Source organism: Zingiber officinale, chromosome 2B (assembly GCF_018446385.1).
Source record: "Zingiber officinale cultivar Zhangliang chromosome 2B, Zo_v1.1, whole genome shotgun sequence".
Lineage (NCBI taxonomy): Eukaryota > Viridiplantae > Streptophyta > Magnoliopsida > Zingiberales > Zingiberaceae > Zingiber > Zingiber officinale.
This window is the reverse complement of record NC_055989.1, coordinates 137226630-137243121: the sequence shown is the minus strand read 5'-3', so window position 1 is coordinate 137243121 and position 16492 is coordinate 137226630. Positions and strand designations below refer to the sequence as shown.

Genomic DNA, 16492 nt, shown 5'->3' with positions numbered 1-16492 from the left:
AATGCAAAGGCGATTGTGACTCTTCAATGTGGATTAAGCTCGGAACAACTCAACAAAGTTGGACCCTTTAAGAGTGCCAAGGATTTGTGGGATAAGCTTATTGAACTAAATGAAGGCACCAAGGATTCAAAAATTGCAAAGAGGGATTTGTTGATAAATCAACTTCAAAACTTCACCATGAAGGATGGAGAAACGGTAAGCTCACTACATGGGAGATTCAAGGAACTCCTAAATGGTCTTCATTCAGTTGGAGAGAGTGTGGAGAACCGAGATCTCATAAGGTATGCTTTAAAATCTTTCCCAAGAAACTCTTTATGGTCATCCATGGTGGATGCCTATAAGGTTTCAAGGGATTTGTCAATAGTGAAATTGGATGAATTATTTTGTGAACTTGAATTGCATGAGCAAGCTAACACAAGCCATAAGGAGAAAGGTATAACATTGGTTGCAGGTGAAAAGAGCAAAAAGAAGCATAAGGAAAAGAAAAAGGAGAAGAAGGAGTCATCTTCAGAATCCGAACAAGATAGTGATAGTGATAGTGATGAAGAGCTATCATCAAGTGAAATGGCAAACTTCGTTCGAAGAATGATGAGACATTCAAGGAAGTTTGACAAAAAGGATGTTAAGAAAATCTTCAATGATGAGAAAAGAAAAGGTAAATCTCTTGTGGATTCTAAGAATAAAACTGATGTAATTTGCTATGAATGTAAGAAAAAGGGGCACTACAAAACGGAGTGTCCAAAGTTGAAGAAGCAAGAGGAAAAGATCAAGAAAAAGAAGAAGGCGTTGAAAGCCACATGGGATGACTCATCATCAAGCTCATCGGAAGAAGATGAAAGGAAGAGCTCAAAGCACATGGCTCTCATGGCCTTAAGTCATGAAGAAGATAGTGAAGATGAAGATAGTCATGAAGAAGATGTGGAGTCTTCAAGTGAGTCATCTTCTAGTGATGATGAGGTAATTTCTCCCAAGCTTGATAAGATGTATGCCACCATTGCATGCTTAACCAATGCACTAGCAAAATCAAAAGGGAAGGTCAAAAGATTGCAAAATGAATTGAAATCATTCAAAAATGAAACTGTGCCATGTGAAAGTTGCATGCTTCATGAAAATGACAAAAATGATGTTGATGATCTTGAAAAAGAAAATGTATCATTGAAATCACAAGTTGATGATCTTAGATGTGCTCTAGTAAAATTTACTTCAAGCTCAAAATACTTAGACATGATTCTAGGAGCTCAAAGAGGCGTGTACAATAAAGCGGGACTAGGTTTCAAATCTCAAGATAAGGAAGTTAAATTCATGTCCCTAATTAGTAGAAACCATGCTTCAAGGGTTAAGGTTGTTCAAGATTGGGTACCCAAGCAATTTGTTATTGATGCTACCGGACCCAAAGTGTGGGTACCAAAACATTTGGTTCATCGTGTTTAAACAGGCATGCAAAGGGGAGCATCCAACAACATGGTTCGTAGATAGTGGATGCTCTAAGCATATGACGGGAGACTCATCAAAATTTTCATCATTTAGACACAAAAGTAAAGGTACCGTTTCTTTTGGTAATAGTGGTGAGCTAAAAGTTATAGGAATTGGAGATATTAGAATTTCCGAGAAATTTGTAATAAAAAATGTGTTACTAGTAAAAGGCATGGCTTTTAATCTCTTGAGTGTTAGTCAACTATGTGACTCGGGGTATAGAGTTGAGTTCAACTCATCTCAATGCCTAGTCAAACATAGTGAACTAAACACCAATGTTCTCATAGGCCATAGAAAAGAAAATATTTATCAAGTTGAACTATTTGGTGCTACTAATGTGTTTGCTAAGTGTCTCATGTCCAAAGAAGAGGAGACGTGGCTTTGGCACCGGAGACTCGCTCACACCAACATGAAGAATATCAAAAATCTCTCAAGGAAGGAGTTGGTGCACGGATTGCCAAAGTTGAAGTTTCAAAAGGACAAAATATGTGATGCATGTCAAATGGGTAAGCAAACCAAAGCTACTCATAAAGGTAAAAATGTTGTAAGTACTTCAAATGCTTTAGAGCTCATTCACATGGATTTATTTGATAGTAGCAAATATAGTTCTTTAAATGGTAGTAGATATTGCTTTATAATTGTGGATGATTACACTAGATATACATGGGTGTTTTTCTTGAAACATAAGGATCAAACTCTAGATACCTTGATTGCTTTTTGTAATAGAGTAGAAAATGAAAAGGCTCATAAGATAAACAAAATAAGAAGTGATCATGGAGGTGAGTTTGAAAATGATAGATTCACAAGTTTTTGTATGGAAAAAGGCTACAAACATGAGTTTTCAACCCCTAGAACACCTCAACAAAATGGAGTTGTTGAGAGGAAAAATAGGGTGTTACAAGAGGCCGCTAGGAGCATGTTAAATGAATATTCACAGCATAGTTTCCTATGGGACGAAGCAATCAATACGGCTTGTTATGTCCAAAATCGAACTTTAATACATAGGTTTCTAGGAAAAACACCTCATGAATTGTGGTTTGGTAAACAACCTACAATTAAGCATCTTAGAGTATTTGGGTGTAAGGTCTATATTCTAAACACCAAGGATCACTTGGGAAAGTTTTCCGCTAAGGCGGATGAGGGGATTCTTGTAGGATACTCAAGTCATAGCAAGGCATACCGAATTTACAACAAAAGATCAAAACTAGTTGAAGAATCACTAAATGTTGTATTTGAAGAAAATCCCTCTTTAAACGCTATAAGAACAAACAATGAAGAATTACAATTTGAGTTAGAGAAACTAACACTAAATGAGGTAAATCATCAAGGAGAAGAAAATCAAGAAAGTGATGGTGAGAAAAATGAACCTTTGCCACTTGAACCCGAAATTATAACAAATCAAGACTCAAGACCTATTAGGACTCATGTAAATCATCCCTTAGATCAAGTAGTAGGAGACATTACTCAAGGAGTGAGAACTCGATCTTACTTTAGAAATGAAGGAAGTCAAGTTGCCCTAATATCTCAAATAGAACCAAAAACCATTGATGATGCCTTGTTTGATCCGGATTGGATTTTAGCAATGCAAGATGAATTATCTCAATTTGAGAGAAGTCAAGTTTGGGATTTAGTTCCTAGGCCTAACAACAAATTAATTATTGATACAAAATGGGTTTTTAGGAACAAACTTGATGATAAAGGGATAGTGGTGAGAAACAAAGCTAGATTGGTCGCTAGGGGTTTCAATCAAGTAGAAGGGTTGGACTATGATGAAACTTATGCACCCGTAGCAAGATTGGAGTTAATTAGAATGATGTTGGCCTTTGCCGCCCACAAGGGCTTCAAATTGTACCAAATGGATGTAAAATCAGCATTTTTAAATGGTGTAATAAAGGAAGAAGTATATGTTGAGCAACCACCGGGATTTGAAAATTTGGAGTGTCCAACACATGTATATAAACTTAAAAAGGCCTTATATGGACTAAAACAAGCTCCTCGGGCTTGGTATGAACGATTGTCAACATTTCTAGTATCAAAAGGGTTTCATAGAGGAAAAATTGATCCTACTTTATTCTTGAAAAATAATGGTAATGATTTGTTTGTGGCCCAAGTATATGTAGATGACATTATTTGTGGTTCCACAAATAAAGATTTTTTAAATGAATTCATTAATCACATGGAGAGTGAATTCGAAATGAGTTTGGTTGGTGAGTTGACATTTTTCCTAGGATTACAAATTAAGCAAACAAAAGAGGGCATTTACATTCATCAATCCAAATATGTCAAAGAGCTATTTAAGAAATTTGGAATGGAAAATGCAAAGGAAATATCTACCCCCATGGCCACAAATACTAAGTTGGATAAAGACATTGAGGGGAAAGAAGTTGACTCCAAAGTGTATCGTAGTGCTATAGGAAGTCTTCTCTATCTCACGGCTAGTAGACCGGATATACTTTTCGCCATAGGTATATGTGCTAGGTATCAATCTTGTGCCAAGGAGTCACATTTGAGTGCCGTTAAGCGAATTCTTCGTTATCTCAAGGGGACTCAAAATGTTGGTCTTTGGTATCCTAGAACCGAAACTTTTGACCTAGTGGGCTATACCGATTCCGATTATGCCGGATGCAAGTTGGATCGCAAAAGCACTAGTGGTAGTTGTCAATTTCTAGGGTCCTCTTTAGTAAGTTGGTCAAGTAGAAAACAACATTGTGTAGCTCTCTCCACAACCGAAGCGGAATATATTGCCATGGGAGAGTGTGTATCGCAATTATTGTGGATGACTCATACTCTAGAAGACTATAAACTTACCTATAACAATGTTCAAGTACTTTGTGATAATGTGAGTACAATCAATTTAACAAAAAATCCCGTTCATCATTCAAGAACGAAACACATAGAGGTTAAGCATCATTTTATCCGTGATCATGTAACTCGAGGTGATATCATTTTAAATTATGTTGGATCAAAATCTAACTTAGCCGATATCTTCACCAAACCTCTTCCCGAAGTTGAATTTAGCTTTCTTAGAAGAGAATTGGGAATGTGTTGTATTGATTAAATCAAATCCTCCATGGTCACTTTATAGGTAGAGGCTTTGGGTTCTTCCCTTTAATTTTTGCCTCTCACAAACACATAGGGTTATCTTCTTTGTGTGATTTAGATGGGGGTGAGAGGTTAGGAACATTTATCTTGGTCATAATGCTTGTTATGATGCATTAAGTTGGCCAAGAAAAATGATTTTCACATGAAACATTCATTTGTCCAATCATAGGGAAAGCAAGTGTACAACTCATGTGCCCGTTGCCCTACGATTATGATTGAAAATTTCCAATTGATCATGTCACAACTCACTTCTGAAACATTGGTTGAAGTGTGTTATTGGATGGGGATTATTATGAAAAAGATAGATACAAACTTTCTCATATCTTTGAAGTTTTCAATAATTTGTGGTTTTGTGTAAGTTTTCATTAAGACGAGGTTATTTTTATTAAACTTTATTTTTCCTTGATAATATGGGACATATATAGTGTCTATGCAAAATTTCGTGATTTTTGGAGTTGTGTACAATTAGTTGTGCTTTTCCAAATCTTGGTTCTGAAAGTTTTTCAGACATGCAGAACTATCAGGCTTCCCAATCGATTGGTCAATCGATTGGGAGGCTCGCACTTGGCCACAGAAGGCATCTGAATCGATCAATGGATCGATTCAGAGTACCTCGATCGATCAATGGATCGATTGAGACGCTCGTCGGTTTTCCACAAAAGGCATCTGAATCGATCAATGGATCAATTCAGAGAACCTCAATCGTTCAATGGATCGATTGAGACACCCTTTCGTTTTTCCACAGAAGGCGTCTGAATCGATCCATGGATCGATTCATACTTTTGTTCGACTTTCACAGAAGCATTTTGAATCGATCGACCGATCGATTCAATTACTCTCAATCGATCGGTCGATCGATCGAAGCCCTAAAACCCGTCTTAAACCCGTGGATCCGAAAGTGGCACGTATTGCATATGTCCCTAGCTGCTCCTGATAATATTTGACAAAAGTCTAAATAATTTCCTGAGGACTGGTGATAGACACCTCATCTTCTTTTTCAATAACTACTATTCTCTTCTTTTATTATTTCTTTAGATTAAGGAGTAGAATAAGGGATATTTCTATCAACTTATTTGAAATGTGCATGCTTTATCCTTTGTTAATAAAAAGATACATAATCTGTGCTAAAAGATCAATAATTTTTCTAATATTTCTTATTCATAGATCCTTTAAATTAAAATCCTCTCCTGTACCCTTCTATATGTATATATTATTTATACAAGTGGTGATCAGTAGTATTTATGATTTGATTGAGTTGAGTGGCTAGATCTACTGAGACAGTCGACTTCAAAGAAACTCACTGTTGATTCTCTAACGACTAGCAGCTTGTGACAAATATATATGTAAATACTTTCATTTTATAATATTTTGTTTTTTTGTTACAACAAGAATGAAAGGTCAATGAGACTCCATATCCTGCACATCTCCAAAACCACCAGAATCAGCAAAATATCGTCTCCTGCTTCTGCCATTGGCAGGACGGCAAGCCACCTTCACCCAGCGCTCTCTTGTTCACTTCAGTAACTAAGTAGCGTTGCCTCTTTCTCCTCTGTTTCCGGCTGTGGGCAGTGAGAAGAGCCGAATGGCCATGGCCTACGCGGCGTTTCCGTCTTACAAGGTACAATCAGCTATCAGATACTCATCCATCCAGATCGCTTGTAACCAAGTTGTTTTTTTTTTGCTGGAGGGGTTGATCAGCTGGCGCAAGGTTCGGGATTCCTTCAGCAACGGATAATGTGTGTGAGAAAGAAGGACAAGGAGAGGGATCTTCATCATCCTTTCGAAGTCGTCGAGATCACGCCGCCACCAAGGAACCTTGGCATCCGCTGCTTCCCTTCGGTATTATTTCTCCAACCTCATCCTCCGCCTCTGGCTTTTCGTCTGTTGTCTTTGCTTGACTCCTTTTGACACTTCTTATGTGATATGCTAACACATAGTGATGTTGGAAAATGTTAAAACTCCGAGACTCTATTACTTGGATTTGACTAGACGGTGGAATGTGCTTAAATTATCGTATTGACATGACAAATTTGAATGTTTGATTGTTGTGCGATGAAACAGAACAAAATTTAGTTAGCCTCAATAATTAAGAAAATTGTTCAGTGATAAATATGTGACATAACACGTTGCTGTTGTGGACAAACCATGACAGAGAGAAAAATCTGTCTACTGTTTGAATAGGCTTAGTTCTCCAGTAAAGAAAGTTGGCTAGGCTAAACTGAAATGAGTGTTTATCTGGAATGAGTACTGGAATAGGGCCAACTCGATCAAATTACAAGTAATTCTGCAAAGTGGACCTCATTGCAGCTGGAATGGATTACCTTGGGAGGTGCTTCTCCCATCTTGTTGAATAATTCTAAACTAAGCGGGATTGTGAAAATGTTGACAACTTGATCATTTGTCTTGATGTACTCTAGTTGTAGTCTCCTCGGGGCGGTGTAGTGGTTAAGGCATGGGTGTTGCCACATTAGGTCATGTGGTCGAAATTTGGTACGTCTGAGCATGCCTTCCCCAATGTCTTGGCCACTGCACTAATGGCTAGTAGCCGCCCATGATTTACCTCCCCTATGTTGGCCTAGGGATGGGTTGGCGGGGGTGAGCGAATCGTCATTTTTTTTGCCACATTGATGTACTCTAGTTGTATCTCCTTTCTTTTCATGCATCCCAAATAAAATACGAGCAAGCAATGATGTTCTTACTTTTTTCATGAAAACTGGATTCTTGGCCAATGTATTTGCTAACTTTTTATCAGCATAAATTCATATTTTTTTTCCTTCTACTCGTGCACCCTTTATTTCTTGCAACAACATATAGAAAAACATAAACATGAAGACGCCACTACATATTCCACCTCATAAGTAGAAAGTGCACTGATTGATATTCCTTTCAATGACAAGTAAAGACACCTCCTTTGCAGAAAACTGCTTGTACTCTTCTGGTCTTCCAAATCTCTACCCATAGGGCTATCTAAATAGCCAATAAGTTAAAACCCATCAGAACATGAATACAGTGAACCATGTTCTTTTGATGTATGGAGTAATTTTTTCTAAGTATTCCCATTTGTGCTGAACTTGGTTCGTCCATAAGACAATTCCCTAATCCCATGCCATACAAAGTATCCTGCCGTTATGTCTTGCACATGCCGAGTAGCTTAAGCTTCCCACTGAGCTTTTTTTTACGAAGTGCGTCAATTATTTCATCATCATCATGTTGTCGAGGGTTGATGCCACACTCAGTTGGTGTGCAAAGTGGTTTGTAATTCTCTATTTTGAAACGTTTGAGAACTTCATTTGCATATGCCTCTTGAGAAATAAAGATATTTTCTTCACTTTGCTTCACCTCAATGCCAAGGAAAAGAGCCCAAAATCAATCATCCGAAATTCTTGAACTATTTAATCTTCAAACATGAGTGAGTTGGTTCCTTAAAAATTGAGATCATCTACATACAAGAAAACATGCAATTTATCTTTATTGTTATTCTTCCTCATATAAAGAGTACTTTCCTCATACAAGAGAATTTCTATAAGGATATTGAACATAACTATTCTTCTTAAAGTAATCATCAAGTCTAGCATTCTATGTGGTTTGAGCTTGCTTTAGACCATAAAATTCTTTCTTTACATGGAGATCTTTTCCTTCACTTCTATAATATTCCAATTTAGTTCTACTTGGTGAATGTTGTGAGCTAATAGAGGAGTTTTGTAAGCATTTGTGTTTAAACATTTTAGGCCAATTGTTAGACCCAATATGTTAATAGGTAAGTGCTTTTTCTAAGCGACAATTGATATCAGAGTGGACTTAATTCTAAGCATGATGAGTTACTAGGAATGACTGCCTATATAATGAATGGTATAGCCACCATTTGACCTCACATACTGCTAATTAGGGAGGAGTTTTGAGTTATTAGTTGAGAGTTTGGTTCTTAACGAGACTATCAACTTGGGTTTAAGCATTTTAGGCCAATGATAAGCTAAGACATTCTCTCATCTAAGAGGGGCATGCCAACTTCATTTTTTGATGCATCTCATGATTTGATCAACATATACTGCTCAAGAAATTATTTCAAAGATTCTGATTTGACATCTATTCATTAGATTGCCCATTTATGACATGCAACAAGAAAAATAATGTATCTAAAAATTTCTATTCAAATGACTGTAACAAGTACATCGTCATTGCCAATTCTAGACTTTTTCTTGTATCCTTTTGCCACCAAAGTTGCTTACTTTTCAACTAGGTTATGTGCATTTCTCTTTATCTGCTGCACCCATTTTACACCAAAAGGATTTTGCTCTTTCGGTAGAGAAGTTTGCTCCCAAGTGCTGTTCTTTTGATTTCTAGAGTCCCTTCATCCATCGTTTTGCTCCATTGTTCATCCTGTATAGCATCTTTAACTTTTAGCTGTTTACTATCAAAGAGTAAACAAACAAGATGCAATTCATCTATTATATCATAACATTCTTAAGATGTTCTTGTTTTCTCTGAACTTGGATTGGATTGTCTTGTGAAATGAAATTAATAGTCCATAACTAAATTGTTGGCGTTGATGAAAGAGGTGGTGATGGCAAATGGTAGATGTGTTTTCAAACCCAAACATCCTTGAATCTTCTTTGACTTTGGTTTGTCAATTTTATGTGTCTTCTTCGGTGAATTTTACATCTCTATTTATAGTAACTTTTGAAAATTAGGTTCTAAATCACTTGTATGCTTTGAATTTGGTGAACATACCTAATATAAGCTTTGAAACTTTTATCCTCCAATTAGGTTCTTTTACGAGGTACATGTGCATAAGCAATAGAGCCAAAAAAAAAAACCATCAAACATGAGATGCTTGGCTTTCTCCCCATCCATTATGCTTGAGGTGGCATATTCTCCAAGCTTGATGTGTGACACCACTTCAGGATGAAGATGACATTAGCTACCACCACGTCCCAAAACTTTTGAGCATATTTCTCATTATATATTGAGAGTTCTTCTATTGTTTTCTTTTTTGCAAAGCCATTTTTTTATGTAGAATATAAGGAGCAATTAGGTGATCATACCATGTTTATCACAATTGTCTTCAAATTCATTGGATGTGAAGCCTCCACTTCAATCTAGTCGAATTGTATTGATGGAAAAATCACTTACATTATTCACTAAGATTTAAATTTCTTGAACATTGTCAACACCTCCACTTTTTCTATTATTTAATACACTTGCATGTTTTCTAGTATAATCATCTATGGAAGTGGAGAAGTAGTGATTCATACCCAAAGATGATGGGGGTAATACAATCACATGCATCAGTGTGGCAAGTTGTAGTGGCTTATCAGATCTAAAACTTGCATCATGGGGAACACTACCTTTCGCATGTTTAAAAGAACACACCCTTCACATATTTGATTTGGATGATGAATTTCAGGAAGACCATACATCATCTTCTTGGTTGATAGCTTTCTAGGATCACCAAAGCTTTAAGTGTCCAAGATTCAAATTCTAAGTTCATGAGGATTCATCCATACATGGTTTTAAGCACTTTTCCACATCTCTTTGAAGGTTTAGAATACAGAATTGGTCCTCTTTGACATATCCACTTAAGCAATTCAGCGAATCATGCAAGTTCTTGTATAAGCTGATCATTCATCATGTGAATATCAAAACCATTCTCTAATGGTTGTCCAAAACTAAGAATATTGCCTTGCATATCCAACCCATAAAATCATGTGAAAGTTAACTTCCAAAGCATATTCTAACACATTTTCCTTTCATTGGTACTTTGGATGAGTATCCAGATTAGATTTGTGCTTTCACAATATCATTGATATCCATGAATTTTCCTTTATCATCACACATATGATTACTTGTCTGTGGTGTCCGAGTACCATTTATTTTGCCTCAATTCTTCTTCTTCATGCGCAAGCAACAAAAGAGGTTCATGACTTCCATCTTAATAAGATCTTCCTTTAACCTGATTGTTCTTGTTATAATTACATTCAGAAGCATAATGACCATTTGTCTTTGCAAATGAAACATTGAATTTTAAAACAATCTTACCTTTGCCTATCGATGTTCATCTTCTATACTCTTCCTTTGAACTTTAGACATCTTCATCACTTCTTCTATAGCCTCCTTGTCCTTGTCCCCAAACATATCCATGGACTTTTCAAAGTAGAATGTTTTCATTCAATAATTTGGCACAAATGAAAATTCAATTTAGCCTTTTTAGAGACACGAATATGACTCTTGAATGGGTCTTTTCAAAAGAGACAAATCTTATTGAATGGGCATGTCTCAAGAAATACATGTTGTTTAAAAGAACTTGAAAAATTAAGTTTAGTTAATTATTTTAATAGGACGAAACATATTTTAGTTCAATATCAGTTCGTCCAATGAAATATTCACTTATCAAAGGTGAGGAAAATGTCTTGGGCATGGCCACTGAGATGGTTCTTCTTGACAAGTTGGATTGATTTTTTTTTCATTAACTGAATGTAAAAGATCCTCAAGTGATTTTGAATCAATCTAGAAACTACAGGCATGATCGTTCAAAATCAACTCTAATTAAGTTCTCAAAATTTTGGACCACATGTGGACTTATTAGTTTATCCTTTTGCTCACTAATTAATATGGTAGGATGCATTTCACAAATGTTGAGGGTATAAGTGGAGATTGCATCCCAAATGTTAAGGTTAAGAAGCAACCGGTACTTAGATGTTGGAATGCTTTTTTGATGTTTCTTTCGAGATAGGACATTCTCATATCGGAAGAGGAATTCTTGGGGAGAAAGGAGACTGGAGGTTGTTCTTGAGCATCTCCTTGTAGCTTTTACAGGGAGTTGTGATATTATATTTTCTTTCATCTTTTTGGTTTCCAACCTTGTTTAGTTAGTTGCATTGGTAGCATATTTCTTTCAGCACTTTTGGTGGAAAATTTGGGCACCAGGAAGTACTATGTGAGATTGTTGTTTTTGAATTATTTTACTCCCATGAATGTAGCTCATTTTGGTAAACTTCTTGAATCTCGCGTGTTTGTAGTAGCTTGATGATTGCCTATTTTCTTGTTAATTTCCACAAGGTCTTGAGATATTTCCTAATTTTCAACTCTATGAAAGTTCTACAAAAGATTTTTCACAACTCTAAAAACACAATAAATCACAAGTTCATCATAAACTTTCAAACAACCATAGTTACATACTCACAATGAAGTACAATACTATAGGGTTTTTTCCTTATAGATACTTTTGACTAAACCATTTGTCTGTACTTTCACGATAAATATATGTGTTCTTCGATTATGTTTTGGATCGAAGGTTGAAGAAGCATTTCATGTCCCAAAGTACTTCTTTAATGTTTGCCTCTGAAATTGATGTTACTCCTGCTCAATTTGGGAATTAAAATGGTACAAAGCAAAATACATCTGCATATGTTAGTACATCGAACTAGTCAAATAAGCTAAACATTGAAGTTGTGAAGATGGTTTTAGAGTCTTTAGTTTTTGTGTGTGTGTGTGTTCAGGACAGTAGGCTATAGCTGCATAATATTATTCTTCTAATCATCATATTTGTTGATATCTTGTAGAACATACACTGCGGAGAAAGCGTGACGATAGAAGGACAAGCATACACAGTTTCTGCAGTGACTCATAGGTATCAATTACGCAAGGGAAAGTATGAACCACGAGAGAAGAGGCTTGATGTGCAAAGGACCGGTAGATATATTTTGAACTTGTATCTGAATGATCTGCTACAGAAGTCTTGAGGCTAATTTGCTACAGTGCCTGGTCCCATGAATTTGTCATTTCACCCATTGCAATGCGACCGTGCTTTATCAGTTGCTTAGATCTCTTCAATTTGATGCAAGGTTAAGTTAGGTTGGGTCGTCAATTTGATGCTGAGTTATCCGCACATCATCGTACATAACGAAATAGTGTTACCGTAGGGTCAGCAAGAATTGCGCATTTTAAAACGATGAATACAAAAGAAATTAAAGTTCCGCTTCCTGACAATTTCCTTCAAATTCGGAGGATCCGATATCTAATGAAGGAATTTTTTTTAATTCAATTAAATAATTAGATAATTAGGTATGAATTTTTTTAAATTTAGATATCAGAAATTCAAGTATAGATAGACTATTTTTACATAAAATAAGGGGTGATATCCTCTATCTCTAACAATGAAATCTCATAATGCTAGAGTTCTACTGGGGGGGCGACCGTCGATGTCGCCCCCTCGCTGGATCCGTCCCTGTATATAATACTCGAGTTTTCTATAATGCGGACTTGTTGTCGCATTTCTATGTAAGGTGCCTAGATTCAAATAGAATTTTTTATTTTTATTTTTTTAGGTATGTTGTATGTATTTAGGGTTTAAAATTATAGGTTTTAGAAGTTGAGTTATAATGACTCTTATCCAATAAGATTTTTACTCTAGGGTTCAAGTTTTTCTCTTAGGTTATAGTTTTCAAAATTGAAAATTTTAGAGGTTTATATAAATGGTAATATGATATTTGGATAGAATGTGGATATTCAATCTTCTAATGAGTATGAGAATGAAGATGAGAATAAGGATGAGGATGAAGATAAAAATTGAAAACTTGATAAGGATGGAGATGAGGATGAATATAATAAATAGGAATGGAAATAGATGATATAAAATTCAACCCAAATTCAACCATTGTCATTCCTACTCTTTTGGTATGCAAACGATAATTTATTTCTTTTTTATTTATAGTTGACACCAGTTATCTAACTAGGTATCTAGCTTACTTTCATTAATCTTGGATGTGATTAGCTCAACATAATTTTTTAACCGGTTACCAAGATAAATTAAAAGTGCTTACAATGAGCGGTCCGTCAATCCAACTGATCTGGTGGTTAGGGGGGCCCGCTCGGCAGGAGGTCAAAGTGGTCAACGTCCTAGGCAGGCGTCCGATCGGGCGAACTACCTCCCCGAAAAGCAGGAAGAGTAGCCGGTTCGACACTTCGACAGATCAGTCAGACACCGAGCTTCCGACGCTCATAAAGCTCAAAGCAGGGAGAGACGAAGGCCGAGCGGCCATCCCGCTTGGCTAGTCAGTGGACGTAGCCTCGACTCGGCAGGCACCCTCGCCTGACAGGGTGGAGCCGGCAGCAGCTCATCGGCCGAGCGGCCGCTCGGCCCGATCGTTGCATCGCCCGAACGGTAGACTGGCCGAGCGGCTCTCCCGCTCAACCCAATAACAGACAAAAGGGGCAGTTGGCGATATCTTCCTAGGGACCAGTGTCATCGATAGGTGGCATGGTCGACGGCGGGGTCAGACGGAGAATCGTATGGTGGAAGCTTCCACTGTCGTGTCAAGGATATGCTCGGGTCATTAAGGTATGGCGTCAGACACGCTTTTCTGACATGACCTTTCCAGGTATAATTTGGGAAGCATGTATGCCTTGGGAAGCGTGCACACGCCTCCTGGGAGCTCTATATAAGAAGCCCCAAAGCTTCATTAGAGGTATGTTTTGACTACTGTAGCTATAGTCACGTTGCTGCTCCTTTCTTCTCTACTTCGTTTACTCATCGCCGGTAGCTGACTTGAGCGTCGGAGGGCCATCGCCGGGGAACCCCTCCCTGGCTCGGCACTAACGACTCTGTGGTTACAGGCTTAGCTCGTTGGAGGTCCATGTCATCTTCAGTCGACGTCCAGTCAATGTGAGCGCCACCTCCCCAACGTCCGTCGACTCACTCTCGGACATGATCAAATTTGGCGCCGTCTGTGGGAACGCACCTGAATCTGAGCTAAGAAGATGGAGGAAGTTGGACGTCTCCACACTGTGATGCTCACTCTAGAGGAGCTCAATGCGCTCATTTAGGTACGAACGACAAAGATAGTTGAGCAGCAACAACAAAAGGCACTAGCTGATCAGCTGGCGCAACAAGCAACGTCGGCCTTGGGGGGCCGAACAGCGCACGAGGATCAGTCGGAGCAACTCTTCATATGGGGACAGAACAAGATGCCGACCAGCACTCCAGGAGAGGTTCCGCAGGTGCCCATTCTGTTTCATCGGGCATTATTTCAGACGCCCTCAGAGATTGCTTAGGCCAACTAGGATAGGGGTTCTTCAGATGAGGCTCCCGTTCGAGACGCAAGAAAGGGCAAAGCCCTCCAAGCTAATTCATTGCCCGAGCCGATTAACCGATAGTTCTCCGAGGCCATTCTGCAGGATCCGCTGCCGAAGCACTACGCTCCCCTGGCGATCGGAGAATATAATGGGTCGACCTACCCGAATGACCATCTCAGTAAGTTCGATAACGCCGCTACCCTTCATCAGTACACGGATGGAGTCAAGTGCCAAGTTTTCCTCACTACGCTCTCCGGCTCGGCCCAATGGTGGTTTAGAAGGCTACCGGACAGGTCTATCCGAAGCTTCAAAGACTTCCGAAAGGCTTTCCTTCACTACTTTGCGAGCAGCAGACGCTATCAGAAAACAAGCGTCAGCCTGTTTTCCATGAAGCAAGGCCAGAGGGAGACTCTATGAGTCTACATCCAACGCTTCAACCAGGTGGCGATAGATATCCCCTCGGCCTAGTCCGAGACCATGATGAACGCATTCACGTAAGGGCTCATGGACGGGGGCTTCTTCCGATCGCTCGTTAGGAAGCTGCCCCGCGACTACGACCACATGTTGAAGAAGGCCAACGAGTACATAAACGTGGAAGAAGCCTAGGCGGCCAAAAGGAAGGAGGCTCCATCCGAACCATCGGCGTCGGCTGAATGACGACCGACGTCCAGCCATCAACCTCCGAGAGGGCCTCGAGCCGAAGGAGTATGTCCACACCAGGAAGCAAGGTCACACGTCGTCCAGCATGTTACCGCAGAACAGCAGAGGCCTTAGGGGAAGGTATGGACTCCTTTGTTCTGGTCATTCCATCAGTCTGCATCTCACAACACCTGCGACTGTCGCGGATTCAACCCGGTCACCCAACCAGCACCTAAGAGTTATCGTTGCAGATCCCCTTCTCCTAACCGGCGACACGAGCATCATCGTTCCGATCGGGGAGAGGAAGCAAGGCGATCACCAGGGCAGCCTCATCGGAGAAGCACGGAGCCGACAAGAGCCGGGCGTGAGCGAAGCAGGCCGTCCGCTTGGGAGGAGGAAAATATGAGCAATGCTGCTCGAGGGGAGATCAACAATCATAGCTGGCGGGCCGACCGGGGGAGTTTCCAACCGAGCTCGGAAGTCACACGCCCGACAGTTAGAAATCCATGCGGTGGGTTGCAACCGGGAATAGGCAATTGGACTCGAGATCAACTTCGTCCCTCGGGATCTCGAAGGAGTTGAAGTGCCACATGACGACACACTCATTATTCGAGCGGTAATCACCAATTACACTATTCATCGTATATTCATTGACACAGGCAGCTCGGTCAACATCATTTTCAAGAAGGAGTTCGACCAGCTCCAAATCGACCAAGGTGAGTTGTTGCCAATGACAACCCCTCTGTATGGGTTCACCGGTAATGAAGTCTTGCCGATGAGCCAAATCAAGATGACCATCTTGCTCGGGGAGGAACCACTCAGAAGGATGAGGACCACGAACTTCATCGTGGTAAACACCCCCTTCGCCTACAATGTCATTTTGGGCCAACCGGCCCTCAATGAATTCCGAGCGGTCGTCTCGACCTTCTGCCAGAAGATCAAGTTCCCAGTGGAGGATCGGGTCAGAGAAGTAAGAGGAGATCAGTTGGCTGCTCGGGGCTGCTACGTCGAGATGGTCAAAACGGAAGTAAAGTCCGCTCGGAAGACGCCCCGGATGGAGGTAAGTGCCATAACTGAGAAGCCTCTTACTTTAATCTATGAAAAAAAAAAAGAAGAAGTACAGATACATCTGGGCCGAGCAGAGGCAACGACCTTCATAGCGTCCGACCTGGAGGCCGAGCAGAAGGTCGAGCTGATCAGATGCCTT

The 16492-nt window shown here is 39.4% G+C and overlaps 1 protein-coding gene across 1 annotated transcript; it reads left to right on the top strand.

Moving 5' to 3' along the window:
• Positions 1 to 5979: 5979 nt before the first annotated feature.
• On the top strand, positions 5980 to 12386 carry LOC122047413. The gene is made up of 3 exons (XM_042608696.1): positions 5980 to 6193; positions 6274 to 6414; positions 12135 to 12386. The coding sequence occupies exons 1-3, from the start codon at positions 6158 to 6160 to the stop codon at positions 12312 to 12314; spliced, it is 357 nt and encodes a 118-aa protein (XP_042464630.1). The 5' UTR covers positions 5980 to 6157; the 3' UTR covers positions 12315 to 12386.
• The last annotated feature ends 4106 nt before the right edge of the window (positions 12387 to 16492 follow it).